Here is a 15,814-nt window from a genome sequence, read left to right as displayed (position 1 = left end):
ATATAATTTGGCAGTTTCCCTAAAAGTTAAACAAAGAATTACCATTTAACACAGCACTTTCACTCCTCGGTTTATTTCCAAGAGAACTGAAGACAGGGACTCGAACAGATATTTATATACCAATGTTCTTTGCAGTATTATTCAAAGCCAAAGTGACCATCAACAGACGAATGGAGAAACAAAGTATGATACATGCACACAATGGAATGTTATCCAGCCACAAAAAAGGAATGAGATTCTAATGCATGTTACAGCATGGATGAATGAAACTTGAAAATATTATGCCAAGGAAATAAGCCAGACACAAAATACCATATGATCCCATTTATATGAACTAACGGAGGAGCCCTGGTGGCCCAGTAGTTAACAGCTCAGCCTGCAAACCTAAAAAAAGGTCACAGCAGTTTGAATCCACCAGCCCCTCCTTGGAAGCCCTGTGGGGCAGTTCTATTCTGTCCTACAGAGTCTCTAGGAGTCAGAACTGACTCCATGGCAATGGGTTTCATTTTGGTTTATCTAGAATAGACAGATGTATAGAAACAAAGTAAATTAGTGTTACCACGGGGCTAAGGAGTAGGGGGAAAGGGGAGCTCTTGTTTAATGGGTACAGGGTTTCTGTTTGGAATGATGAAAAATTTTGGAAACCAACAGTGGTGACAACTGCACAAGGTTGTGAGTGCAACCGATGCCACTGGATTGTACACTCGAAAATGCCTAAGTGTAAAATTTTATGGTGTGTATATTTTGCCACAATAAAAAAAAAAAATCTATTTTGTTTCTTGGAACACTTGTGCTTTACAACACTCTAAAGAAACAAAGGAAGTGAACTGTTTCCCCCACCACTTTAAAGTCCCTAAAAGCTAGTAGAATGATTAGAAAGAAAATCTATTCCAACATACAAATTACCGATTTCTAAATTCAAGAAATTCTTTATGAATGTCATATTTTCCTCTCAAAAAGATGTATTTTTGACCTGTGTTCAAACCGTGTCTCAGTGTCTAAACTCTGAATCTGTGTCTAAGTGAGAAGAATTATTATTCAAGTTTGTGAAACGCGTATTTAAAAGGTTGCTTTATGAACGACATTTGCTAGGTCTTGTTTCAAAGTATGAAATGAAGGCACAGCGACGTCTGGCAGGCATTAAGTTCTATGATTAACACAGCCATGAGTATCTGAGTTTTCACTTACATGATTCCTCTTGCTAAAAGTAAACCCACGTACCAATAGCAAGGAAGGCCCACTTCTACCCTTGTAAGAACATTATTAATGCAACTTCAAGTGGTCTCTGTGGTCCACTACTGGAAAATGAATCGCAGGAGTGCCTGCCATTCAAGTTCTCAACTGTGTAATTCCGATTTGTCGTATTTCTGTTTCCCGAGCAGGGACTCTCAGCCGGTATAAGAAATTGGTTCTCCATTTAGAGCTCAAAAGGGGGAAGGGTGTGGGGATAGAGGTAGTAAAATTGGCTTTTTTTCCCTCACTTTTCTTCATTTGTTATCTAGAACTGAATACATAGGTTTTTGTATCGACCTGAGAAAATCCATCAGTAGGATAAATTACAATAGTATTCAAGTCAGATAATATACAGCTTGGCTGGAGAACATTCCCAAAAGTAAAGTCAGTTCCAATTACGTACTCAGCTAACTTTTCCTAAATTTCAACTAAAAATAGCATCAGTTCCCGTATGCAAAGAATTTCTAAGTCAATGATTTCTAGGAACCAAACTTCTGGAAAGAGATTATTAAACCATGAACACTTCCAAAGAAGATGCTAAGTCTTTTGGGAAACAGATAGCTTATCATCTAAAGAATGTTAGAAATCAGCTGGATTGTACTAAATTGATTTTCATCGAGTGTGTTTTATAATAATCTAAATGAACATGTCCGGTATATTTAGATCGTAAGTATTTACGCATGTGTGGTGGTGTATGTTTGAGCATGACATATTTATGTGTGCATATACACGTGTGTTTTTGGATACATATGTGTGTGTTAACGACTGTATACACACATGTATTTTAGCATTCCATTAGCATAAATGCCAAATTACCCTTGCAAAAAGAAGAGGAAAAAAAAAAAAGAATCTGCTCAGATGATTCAGAACCACGGTAGCAATAAGAATAAAAATACTAAGTTTCTGCCTTGGTCTAAATGGTATAAAAGCCCATTCACACAGACCATCTCTAACCCTTCCAACAGTCTCACCGTCTTCTCCCTTGCAAAGTTGAAGGAATGGTTTGAGAGCTAAGTCATTTGCCCTAGGTTGCACAGTCAGTAAATACAGAGGAACTGAGGAAGAAATGAAGTCAATTCCATCATGCACAGACTCTGCTCTCAAACCCACTAGAACAGTTGTCTCCCCGCAAGAACAGCTCAATATAAAAACCACTGGGTAATCCCAAAAAGACTGCTGAATATACTGTTCTGGTTAATGGAATAAACACTTTATCTCTGAAAGTTTGTTTGTTTTTAAAAAACTATTAAAATTTTGACAATTTTCAAATAAACTATGGCATGATTTTTACTGGGTATGGCATGATAAGCTTGAAAAGACAATATATATATACATATAGTTTTTTTTTTTAGAAGGCATTACAAAGAACACTCAACATCAATTACTGAACCAAACAATTCGAAATAGAGCACCAATTTCATGGGTTTTGAATAAAAGTACGTATTCTGTACTTAGCCTTGCAGTGGGTGGTATATTTACCATGTCATATGGGTATGTGTGAAATTCCAGGAATTCAGGACAGCTTAATAAACATAAGCCTACAATACAAAGAGCTTTCTCTCTTAAGTGTGCCCCATTTTCTCCCGCCAAACCTACTTCCCTGCTTTCTCTACCATCCTGGAAATGACAGATGTTTCTTAAGTTCATACATGGTAGGTGACAAGAATGTCTACCAGGTAGGGGAGAGGTGGGTGCTCAGTTTAAAAGCCCTGGTGCTGTCTAGATTGGAAGAAGTAAACTGAGTTTGGTTATTGCCTAAAAGTTGTGGAGCCAGGAATAATTAATGCTAAGCAGTGTGGCTTCTCAAGGTGAGGACAGCATGCACTTAGGCAGAAACCGGGGCATCTCTAACTTCACAGGAGAAAAGGCATTCAGGAAGAAATCTGCTTTCTCTCCATCACGCATTTACCCTTTTTTGAAACTTTTGCAGGTCTTGACATGGAAAAAGCTCCAAACTTTCCTAAGAGGTATGTCTTAGTGTGTATGTCCCCATTATAGCGTTTCAGTAATACATGAACTTGGTTGGAAAACACATAAGGTCACTCAGCAAGGATGAAAATATACGGAGATAATTTTAATAACTGGAACATAAAGAACTGATTTCTGAATTTAAATGTTGCATAGGATTAGCTGTAGAAAAAAATCTCTGTGGAAAATGCCTTTTGAATTATGTCTTGCCTGACCTTGGCTCACTCCTTCCACCCCTTCAATGCCAGTAGGCACACCAGCTTTGCATCTTGGGGATTCTATTACCATGCCTACCCTTCTGCCAAGCTAATTGAAATCCTCCCACCCCCAGATAATTCTATAAAATGTTTCTCTTTTCTCTACTCATCCTCTCTTATGCTAATTATGTTATGAAGTGCATGACACTGCAAACAACATTCAACATACCCAGCACCTCATTCACCTGTTAGTGAGAATTAGCCAATGTCTAACCCCTGACACAGTACAGCAGGAAAGGAAGTGCGTTTTGACTCAAAGGAAGCTGAAATGTAACAGAATTCTGAAGTAAGGTTGTCTGTCAAAATAGTACCAAAGTCCCAAATTCATGAAATGTAATATTTGTATGTACGCACAAACTCATAAATATCATAGAAATACGAACAATGAAAAATGAGATATTCTATAAAATGAAATAGCAGCTATAAGTGGCTTAGTAATGATTAAGCTTCTCCCCCTCCCCAGGCTTCTATTTTCAGACGACCCGTTTATTAGAAACTTGGAATAAGACAGGCATTAGCCAAAGCTTTTACTTATTATCCCACTTAATCCTGACAATTAGCCAGTAAAGGACCTGTGGTCACCTCCATCCACAGATATAATGGAGAAATTGAGTTATCCTGCCCAAAGTTACTGGTGAAGCTGGGATATGAATCTTTGTCAATGACTCCCAGTGCGTAACTCACAGATTATTCTAAGTAAATATTTGTGTTGATCGGAAAAATGTTCACAGTCTTAGCCACAATATTCTAGCATTATATACGGTACATGGTTTACTGTAAATAAATGACAAATATGCCTGTAAGCACAAATGAGTATAACATTTTGTAATCATAAATAATTCAAGAAACCAATTTTTTTGAAAGCACTTTATTTTTCACTGGGAGAAGTTTAGTTTGTGTTTTGTTTTCAATGTAACGTTCTTCATAACACAATGCAACATCAATATTTAATGCTACAATTTTCTTTAACGTGCTTTAATGTAATTTAATCTTTAATATATGTTAATATTTTTAAATGTGTAATATGCTGAATCCCTGAAAGAAACTGACAGATAAGAGATATTTAGATAGATATTTTAGAAAAACAGATAAAAAGCTTATGAAAAAGAGCAGGAGGATATTTTGAGATATGTTCTAGATGGTACATTCTAAATTCAGTAGATAAAATTCCTCATATATTTATACATATATATAAAGAAATTAAGGGAGACTATTTTTAGAAATGGCTATTCTGTCAAACCACAGAGACTTCTCTGCATAACACTTTAACTTATCTTTTATAACTAAACCATATAGAGGTTTCCCCCAATTAGGTACTGTGTTTCATATAATGAATGGTGAGAAAAAATAATAAATCTTCTGTTAAGTAAGTTTTTTTTTAACATGATTTCTAAAAACTATTTTATTAAAAGCCTGCAGAAGAAAGATGTGGAAGTCAGTTTCCCTAAAGATTGACAGCCTTGGAAGCCCTATGGGGCAGTTCTGCTCTGTCCTACAGGGTGGCTATGGGTTGGAATCGACTCTACAGCAGTGAGTTTAGTTTGGTGTTGGGTACTGAAAACAATACTTATAGATAAATTTTGAAATTTTATATATTAGTCAGAGAAGCATGAGGGATTAACTTTTTTTTACAAGTTTTCATTAAGCATACATCTGAAAATTTTAATCAGGTTTGCCAGAGCTGAATCCCAATGTCTGTATTGAAACATCTTATGTTAATATTACCTAAAAGCCAAAAGTATAGTAGATATTTTCAGAAGGCATTTTACGTGTTACATCCTTGATCACAAAAAATGACCATGAATTAGTTCATCAAGAGGATGTTACAAATTGAGATGCGAGAGACTGGCTGTCTTAGCAGCCAAACACTTGCTTATGAAAATACACTTTTCAGTCATACTCCAGAAAGTGGAGTTAGTTTTTTTGTTTTTGTTTTGGGAGTTTTTTTGTTTCGTTTTGGTTTTTGCATTTAGGAAATATTTTTTTTATTGCAGTCAGCAGAAGGGTGCCACCTGGTGGAAATGTGGGCAAATTTTAAACTTCCCCTATAAAAGTGCACTCATTTAAACAAATCTTGAGAGCCTGATGGCTATCTGGGACAAGTGATATAAAGATTAGATAATAACAATGATAATAAAAATCTTATGTGCTCGTAAGGACCTAGCTGGTTCTTTTTAAATTATTTAGAGAATCAGTAGAAATAAGTTAATGTTAAAATCTCAGATACTATTATTTATATTTTAATCTGAACCTTTAAACAAATTCTTCACCCATTTTTCTGTTCTCGGTAAACTGGCACACACATGCACACACACACACAATTTGAAATGATTTTATATTCTGCTAACAGGAATGTGTCATGTTGTGATTGTGTAGCAGTTAAGAGGTGTCACTTTGGACTTCCTCTAAATGTCATAGATGAGAGCTGCGTCTCAGTTCCACCGCTTTTGAAGCCAAACTTGCCCAAGTTCCTTAACTTCTTTAATTCTCTGTAGTCTCATCTCTAACATGGGAATAACAACAGGACCTATCTACCTCAAAAAGTTGCTTTAAGAATCAAATAGGAAAACGCACTCAATCAGCGCTGCCTTATCAGCCCGGAGAACAGTAATCTGCACATAGCAGGTAATCAGGAACGGATTTGGGGGGAGGGGGGGAACAGAATAAGTTAAAATTAGTCGCTCAAGTTTTTGGATTTCTCAATGTAAAAATGGGATAATGATCATGTTAAGTGGGAATGGCTGCATTCACCCACAGCAAAGCATTTATATTTAGCCATTCTGTAAGGGTGGCGTGTTACGAAAACAAAATAACTTGTAAACATTTACTTACTCAATGAAGCTTTAAAGGAACGATTACTAAAATGAATAAAAAAAAATTTCCATGATTCAGAACGTTAATAAAAGCAGACGATGCCTGCTCTTTGATTTGCTATTGCCCTCTGGGGAGAGACCTCTGGTCATGGTACTCCTGCCGGTGGTGGACAGCGATGGAGAAGCTGGCCCAGGGAGGTCAAGTTCTCAGGAGGACTGCAACAGCAACCAAACGATATGGCTCATTACCATTTTCACTTGGACCAAAGACAACGGGTCTTCCTTGGTGCTGTGAGTGGAAACAGGTGTTTGATGGCCTCAGGACAAGGCATCTTTGAAGTTTCATTAAAAAAAAAAAAAAAAACTCTACCATGGAAAGTAAAAGACCATTTTTGGCAACATTCAAAATCTTAAATCATTCAAAATCAATACACCGTGAGTGATGAGATGGAACATGCTTTCTATTTAACTATTAGGTAGGATTTTATAACGCTACATTTTATTTAAATGTGTGAATATATATATATATATATATATATATATATATATTTTCTGAAACACAACAGGAACCAGAACAATCAATAATGTCTATGTGAAGGTATTACCTCCAGGATCACATGGGAGTTTCAAAACAATTGCAGAATCAGACCATAATGACTAATACTATGAATAAAAACATAGTAGTCTTACAGCAAGTAGTCCAAGCAGTCACTGCCATTACCCACACTATTTGGCCATCATTTCTTACATCAGCCTTTGAACAAAGAATATACTCGACATAGATGTTTTCTGGGAGTGCCTGGAAACCCCTCAACGGGGTGCTGCCATATATATTTCAGTCTGACTTGCCTACCCTTTGCAAAAATCAATCTCTTTCATTTTAACACATGCATAATATGCATACCACTGACATTTTAAAATCATGTAAATCCTCAGAAAGACACTTTAAAATACTCAATTAAAACAAGAGTTCTGGAAATGGCCACTCCCTGAATATTCCAAGTGGTCATAAAAAAAAAAATGCACGCTAACAAGAAAAATGGATTGAAGCTCGACTCTAATCTCTTCCTATGAATTTTAACTACCAGATTAGCCCTGACAAAAGGATTGGATGTGACCACTATTTACATAGACATTTTCGCTTCTGTGCACTCAGCTCACTCGGCTTCTGCCTTCCCACCTCCACCAGCACTGAACTGTTTGCAGCACCTCAAGTAACCAGCTGGTGTCACAGGTTAGTGGCTAAAGATTTCATGTGAGGACTCTCACCTGACTAATCAGTCTTATTGGTAGCAGCATTCCAAAAGCTGTAGAGAGCCTCGGCAGCTTGTTAATGAAATTGAAGGGCTGTCAGCCTGAGAGAGGGTGTTAAATCCATGCTCCTCTCCTGAAATGACTTCTATACACCTGCTAACTGGTTGCTACACTGTGGCATCTGTGTGTATGTGTGTGGGGGGGGTATAAGAGGAGGGTGTAATTAATGTTTTAATATTTTTATATTATCTCAGGGTTGGGAGCAAAAAGCATGGTTTAAGAAAAGGACTGCTTTGTAAAAAACTGCAACATCCACCCCAGTAAAAGAAGGGAGAGCTTGAAGGCATTGAGTGATTCCCACCACCTGTGTGAAACATATGTGAGGGAAATGAGAAGCGGAGGGGAGGGAAGAAGAGACCGTCCACAGGCCAGCAGAGATGACCAGGACTGGAGTATTAATAACGGCATCCCTGGCATCGCCTCCCCTTTGCTCGCCGCCACTCGTGGGAGATTTGGACAGCTCCCCTTAAATACTCCTCAGTGCTGAGAATACGCGAAGAGCAGAGCCGCTGCGGGAGCCTAGCTGCTTTCACCCCCTTCGCCCCGCTTCTAGCAATGTGCCGGGAGTATCTCCGCCAGGGACGCGTCGGGGAGGCCTTCCACATTGCACTCGGGGTAAAAAGCCCCCTCTCCGGTACCCCTGGAGCCTCGGTCCTCCTGCTCCTAGTTACGCGTTGACCTAAGAGCAGCCCTCTCTGCCCAGTGTCTCTAATTGATGTAAACGTGACAACACCTCCAGCCAGCTCATCACAGCCTCCCTCCTCCTCGCCAGGTCACCTCAGCGCTCCCGACCCTCCAACTTTGGGAAAAAGAGATACCGAACCCCCGAGTCCCCCCAGTCCAGGGACAGAGATGACATAGGGATCCACCCCGGTAGGAGTATGCTACAATCCCTAAAGACCTAAACAAAAAGGGGGTGACGGGTGCAGGACGGGAGAGAGACGGGAATAACCCCCAACCAACACAAGGCATCCCCATCTCTGCAGACACACATTTTTGGATCCTTCAAATCGCTAAAGCCAGTACCTTTCCAAGTCGCCTTAATAATGAATACCTTTCTACTTCCCAAGCTTCTTTCCACTCAGCGGACTACAGACGCCTAGGGTCCCCCTCCCCTTACTCCTGCCTCCTTACAGAAAAAATCAAGGAAAGGAGCAACTCTGCCAGCCTAAAGGTCATTTGACTACTCGGTCACTTGGGCCAGCACACGTTCCAGCTCTGGGAGCACCGGGTTCGAACCTAGCAAGTGGACGCCTCCAGGCGCGCGACTAATCCCTCCAACATGCGTGAATGGGGACCCAGACGCCCCCTTCCCTGGCCCGGGCCACCCCTCCCTCCCTCGGCGGCCGGCCCGCCGGGGCTCCCCGAGGCACCCCCAGCCTTTACCTCTCTCCCCCCTTCCCCGCGGCTCTCCACCTTGCGCATCCTCTCGCCCGGCCCCGGAGCGCACTCAGATGCTCCAACTTCCTGCGGAGTCCATGGGTGAGCTGAAGAGAGCCTGGAACTGGGGCGGAGATGGGGGGAGGGAGGCGTGGGGGCCGAGCCGGGGAGGAGAGGCGGGGGGAGCGCGGGCCGGAGCCTCCCCTCCCGGGAGGGCCTGGCCGAAGCTGCCAACTCTCACCTGGTCCACCGGCTGCGCCTGGCTCGCCCTGGCCCCCGGGGTGGGCTGCTGCTCCTGCTTCATGGCTGTCATCACCGGCGGCCGCTTTGGCGCTCACTTCCTCACGGGCACTTCAGACTCGGGGACCGTCACTTGGCAGGGATTGCATGTCACAGGCGCCCGACGCTCTCCGAATTGGCGGAAGGGAAAGCGGCGGCGACAGGGTGGGGGGAGGGGAGCAGCAGGGAGGGGAAAGAGGAGAGAGGCACCAGGCAGACTCCCCTTGGCAGGACCCCTCCTTCGGCTCCGCAGACCCTCCAACTCTCCACTCCCCCGCCCCCACCGCTCCAGCGCGTAAAGAGCCTCCGAGACCAGACCTGACCAAGAGGCAACTTAGTGGAGCGGCGAGCGGCGGGCACCCAGCACCTGACCGCGCTGGGGCGACGTCTCGCAGCGCCGGCGGAGCCCGGCTCGCATTCTACTGCAGTCCGCGCCCCCCGCCCGCCCCTGGGGGCGCCCCGCGCAGCGCTCAGCGCGCCAGGTGGAGCAGCCCGGCGCGGCGCTCCAGCATCTCCGAGCAACCGCAGCGCGGGAGAGAGCCCGGCGCGGCGCGCGAGCTCCTCACTCGCTCGGCCAAGGCTGCGGGGCTCCGCGGGCTCCCCCACCTCCCCGCCCCCCGCGGGCTCCTGCTAAAACCCGGAGATTCGGAGCGCGCCCGAGCGAAGCCCTCGGTGTCTCCGGCGCGGCCACTGGGCATGCTCCAGAACTCCAAGAACGCAGTAGGCGGCTGGGGGCTGGGAGCCCCCGGCCCCTTGGGGCAGGTAGCGCCCGGCGGGACCCCAGGGGTTGTCGCATATCTGCCTGAGGCTCTGCGCCTCCCAATTGGGGGCAATTATTTTATATCCCTTAGGCTTCAGCCCGGATGCCCCCACCCCCTCGCTGCCTGCTTAATGCCGGTGGAATTCCTAAAGGTTAGTTAAAGACACTGTAAGGGTGATAATCTCTCTCTCTCTATCTGTCTCTTTCACTCTCTCTCTCTCAGTCTCTTTGCCACCCCCCCCTTCCTCCAGTCTTCAAATTTTAAGTCTCCAGTATGTTTATTGAGCACCTGCTATGTGGCAGACACATTGTAAGTCACATCAGAATGGGCGGTAGAGCCAACACAGTGAGCCCAATCTGCCAAATCCCTCCCTGCAGGGAGCTTACATTTTAGCGCGGAAGCTGGGAGAGTCTGAATGGGGATACAAATCAGTGAGTCAGTGCAGCCCTTTGAAAGTTGAATTCGTGTGTGTGCAACAGACAAAACACTACCAGCTTTCTCAAGATATACTAGCTTGTGGCCTACGGAGAGTGGGAGTGGGGAGTGGTAAGAAGGACTTGTCCAAAGCAGATGGGTCATAAGCCGTCCCCAGGACCTAGGCACAGGCTGTTAGGGACAGCTCAGCAGAGAAAAGGCCTGAGGGAGTTAACTATCCAGATGTTGATTAAAGGATTCAGCATGCCGGTTGTGAGGAAGTTCCAGTAGAGAAGAGAATTTGGGGGAGGCAGAAAGAGGGGTAACCTTGAGTTGGTTTTATTGACTAACAAAGGGCTGTCTTCTTTGTCTGCGTCGTCTGGTAGTCCATGCACTAGGCACTTCCCAGCCCAGGGGTTGTTGTAGGATCCTAGAAGTTGTGCTCCTGCCTTGTTAACTCCTAAAACATGAATTGTCACAGTTGTTCTAAATACGAACTGTAACAACAATCCCTTTAAAATAAGTTGTTTTGTTTTGTTTTGTTTTTTGAAGGAAATAAATGAGTGATCACCAGTGGCTTTAATTAGATTGGAAAATCAAATGTAAGATTTCTCTTTGGAAAGGTAGAATTTGGGTGAAGGAGAACTTGCTTCTTTAAAAAAAATGCATTTAACTCTTTAGTGTGAGGGGCCCAAAATAGTGTTGTTCAATTTCTATTGAGGAACTTGGCTAGTTGTAAAGGCATAAAACAATTTTTTGCTTTAAAAATGAAATATTGATAAAATAGCCTTTGGGCAGATGATCCAATAAATCTCACCAATCTGGATATGTATATTCAGAAAATGTTTCCTTCTTTATATTTTTCTCTTCTCTTCATTATTTGAATGTATTCATCCTTTTCATGAGTTTTCATTTTGGACCATTCTATGAATTTATGTGAAGAGATTTCTGTTGACTCAGGGCAAGTAGATACCTTCATCCTGCTTAAGATTAGTTATCTGATTGACTTCAACTGTTGGACTTGCATCCATTTTCAGTATCCAGTATGCAATCTGCTTTGGCTACAAATCAAGATGTAAATTGGTAGTATATGTTTCGTGTATTTGCGTATGCGTGCGCGTGTCTGTACCTGCACTCACACACACGCATGCGTGGATCATCTTTTTTTAAAGAAAAGCTTCTTTGTTTTAACCTGAGTTTTTTTGTCTTTAGGGTGGATTGTTATTTTTTCAAGCTGGGAATTTTCCTTTATAACTATTGGGTTCTAGGTTAACAGTACTAATTAAAATTTTCACATGCAAACAAATTTTCCCAATTTAAATACTCTGTTTTTTTGAAGTGTGATGCACTTAAATTACAATGTAAGTTGTTCTACTTCATTTCCAGTTCTTATTGAAGAAAAAGAGTCTAATGATGCAAGAAAAAAATACGTAAATGATTAACTTACACCCTAAAACGGTATGCCCTGCAGCTCTGGTTTCTGATTCTAGGTTATCATTCAGAAAACTGGTTTACAATCCAATGTTCACAAGCTTTTAAAACTACTAAAAAGATGTAACCTAAGTGCAGTGTAGACAAGAGGGATTTGCACCCGACTAGGGAACTAACTGGTACTAGTTTTTTTTTTTTTTTTTTTTTAGGGAACTGGTATTCTTGACCTGACTCAATTAGGGCAGGAGGCAGGGGCCAAAGTGAAATTACTTTTCTCCTGCCTTCACTTTCTTACCTGGTACAATTAAAGTTTGGACTCTGTGACCTTTAGGATCCCTTCTTTCTCTAAATTTCTAGGATTCCACGTGGATTTTATGAATCAAAATCTGTCCTCTGAGTAATAAATTATTTCTGTGTCTAAATTTTAGCTCTAGGGTTAAGGGATAAGAAAGTAATGCAAAAATCAATAGATGAGTTAATTACCTCACAAAGGATCCTAACGTCCACCTTACTTTCCAGAGGAAACCCTCGTGGTGTAGTGGTTAAGTGCTAGGGCTGCTAACCGAGAGGTTGGCAGTTTGAATCTACCAGGCACTCCTTGGAAGCTCTAACGGGCAGTTCTACTCTGTCCTGTAGGGTCACTATGATGAGTCGGAATCGACTGGATGGCTGGGAACTTTCCAGATGCACCCTTATATACACAGAAGTGTCTAATAACTATCTTTGGCTTCTTTTTTTTTTAGAATTCAGAAATTAATATTAAAAATGTCTTATAAAATAACTATCTTTGGCTTCTTTTTTTTAGAATTCAGAAATTAATATTAAAAGTGTCTTACGGAGTATCATTTCTACAAGTTAAAGAGATACTTAAAGAATTTTTGTAGAGATTTATAGAATATTTTTGGGTACTCTTCTCATATACTATCTTTGACAAGCTCAAATTAGCTCAAGCTTTACTCATTGACAACCATAAATTTTTAATACTCTAATTCTCATATCATCATAAAGAAACCTTTCCTACAGGTTTTATGTGACAGAATCAGAACTTTACAACTGAAAGAAACCTGGAGAAATGGTCTAGCAAAATACCCTCTATCTTGGGTTATAAATGTCTAAACTTTATAACATTTGGCTATTTTATTCAGAAAGATTTTTCCTAGAGTTCAGACTTTACTACTTCCTTTATATAATTTCCATTGCCTCAAATCCTAGTTTCACATTCCCACGTAAACATAACCCACCATGCTGCAGCCTTAATATATTTATCTGTGTTTCTAAAGTCACTCAGAAGTTTTCTCACATACACATTGTGAATGCCTACTGTTTTTTTCCTCTCGATATTTGACTCTTTTAAAGTGAGACACAAATGCAGGGTATTTCATTTTACCTGGAAATATTAATGTGAATAATTGAGGATAGGTCATAAGATTTAGATAACAATTGAACTAATTATAGATTATCATTAAGATGTTTAAGCATTAGGGGCATAAATAGGTTGTGCCAGAAATGTGTAAGATGCGTGTGCTGTACTCAGTCTCCCGTATCAAATTATCAAACTCAGGACCAAAGAATTCTGTGAGAAGATGGAAAAAACTTGGGGTTCAGTAATAGAATTCTCACCTTCCATGTGGGAGACCTGGGTTTGAGTCCTACCCAGTGCACAATGCACCTCACCTGCCACCTCCACCCATCTGTCAGTAGAGGCTTGCAGGTTGCTAAGATGCCAAAGAGGTTTCAGTGGAGCTTCCATACTAAGTCAGACTAGAAAGAGGGTTCTGGTGATCTGCTTCCTAAAATTGGCCGGTGAAAACCCTAAGGGTCAGGATGATTCTCCCCGTTGTGCCTGGCGTCACCATGAGCCAGGGGCTAACAACCACCACCACCTCCCACAGATTTATGATAACAACAACCAAACAACACATAAGAACTGGCTAACCTTTGATACGTCAGAGAAAGACAAAAATCCTTCGAGATTTTATGAAGCAGGGTAGGCTTTAGTGACAAACGCTTCAGCTTCAGATAAATAAAATAAGGCAAACAGGAATCTGTAAGCAGCTAGTTGTCTGGAATCTCTCGCTAATTTTCGCTCTCCATCCTTCCTGAGGTAAACCTGCAGCGTCATGGAAAGGCCGCCCTAAGAGGAAATTCCCTAGCTTTAGCCAGCACTCGATTGAGTGTCCACAAGGAGCACAGCATCAGGAAGTCAGAGTTCAGGCGCTGTGCCTTCAGAGACCGGGCCTGAATTATGCCCAATTAGCTCTTAGCCGATCAAGAAATAGATTTAGTTCACATCTTCTCCTATCATTTGGTTTCGATTTATAAATCACCTCTACTCACCTCCGCTGGCTTCTTGAATTCCCCAAAGTGCATATCATGTCACTGGGCAGAAAACCAGTATGCTGAGCAATCCTCAGAAACAAGCTATGTTTCAGAATCCCTAGCCAGTGAAACAAAACAGAGATCTATTAAAAAAAAAAAAAATGAAGTAAAGGCAGTACATATTGAAGTGCTATTAGTAATCATAGTCTTCTGAGGTTCTTTGGCATTAACTAGACTTTTTGTCTGTCTCAGTCTATGATAAGAAAGCTTTCCTGTTGCAAAAATCCGTAGCCCAATTATGATCTCTGGTGGAAGCAGACAGAGTTGCACTATGCTGAGAGTCATTCTTGTGGCTCACTGGATGCTTGAAGATGTTGACAAACTGCTCACATTCCTACTGAGGTCAAGTTCTATAGAGCCTCACTGGTCGTTGTATTTACACACCTCATTTCTTCTTTTCAACTCACAGCCTTTCTATGAGAGCATATATATGAGAATATTAAAGAAGTAAAACAATGCACATTTTTTCCCATATATGATTTTCTCTCAGTATGTATAGCTAGCTCTAACACCAAAACGATGTGAGACAGTGGGAAATTTATCTGAGTTATTATTATTATTTTTTACTCACTAGATGCTCGACAAGTGACTGATGTCTATTTATTTGTTTGCTTTTCTTAAAAGTAATCATTGAGTTAATTAGTTATGTTGGTAGAGCTAAAAAAAAAAGAACTTCTATTTCTTTTGGCTGATATTAGTGGTTCTTTTATTCCAATTTTCATACATCTTTAGAAAGTACAGTTCTCTGAACCAAATTCAGTCTACAAATGTCACAGAGGTTGTAAGAGATGGAAGAGTATTCAGAAACATCGACACAATATTTGTCCTTTTTCAGATAATGAGTTTGCCTTTGATGTATAAATTTCTCTGTACCTGGTATTTCTCCTTTCCGTAACCAAAACTAGATTTTCTAATGATTCTAAATAATCACCTTCTCTTTGTCCTTGGAAAGGACATTATTACAGCCATTTCTTTACTCAGAATTTTTAATGGTTACCTGCCTTTCTTCCTGATATAATTCCCAGGACAGCACAAAGCATATTTCTTCTTCAGGAAAATATTTTATGAATTGATAGAGGAAACTCCAGTCTGAGATCTTGACTAATTTTTTGGAAGGAAGAGGGGATTTCCACCTTTTGTAATACTTCTCACCAGCCTTGATTTATTCTTATTCATCAGTTTCAGGCTACTCCATGAATTTTCCTCTTGAAAACAAGAGATAAGTCTAAGATTTAAGTGAAATGGCCCCAGAGCAGCCACTGACATAAAAGACCCCAACATTTGGCTATCCAGCTCTGGAAATTATGCTTCTCCTGTCTGAAAAGGAAACTGAAGCCAAGTCCTTAAGTTCAGAGGAGCTCTGGTGGTACAGCCATTAAAGCACTCAGCCAACAGTTCTAACCCACTAGCCCCTCCATGGGAGAAAGATGTGGCAGTCTGCTTCCATAAAGATTTGCAGCCTTGGAAACCCTGTGGGACAGTTCTACTCTGTCCTATAGGGTCACTTTGAGTTGTAATCGACTCAACGGGAGTGGGTTTAGTTTTGGTTTCCTTGAGTTCCTAGCCTTACCCTTTTACCACAGTG

At 41.4% G+C, this 15,814-nt stretch overlaps 1 protein-coding gene across 1 annotated transcript in view; it reads right to left on the bottom strand.

Annotated features, from left to right (window-relative positions):
* Positions 1–9,278, bottom strand: part of DPP10 (dipeptidyl peptidase like 10) — an 833,411-nt gene extending 824,133 nt beyond the window's left edge. Inside the window, exon 1 of the mRNA XM_003405871.3 lies at positions 9,207–9,278. Coding sequence (XP_003405919.2) covers positions 9,207–9,278 — 72 coding nt within the window. The remainder of the gene's footprint in view (positions 1–9,206) is intronic.
* Between the last annotated feature and the right edge of the window lie 6,536 nt (positions 9,279–15,814).

This window comes from Loxodonta africana, chromosome 6 (assembly GCF_030014295.1).
Source record: "Loxodonta africana isolate mLoxAfr1 chromosome 6, mLoxAfr1.hap2, whole genome shotgun sequence".
NCBI lineage: Eukaryota > Metazoa > Chordata > Mammalia > Proboscidea > Elephantidae > Loxodonta > Loxodonta africana.
This window is presented reverse-complemented; position numbering and strand designations above follow the sequence as displayed.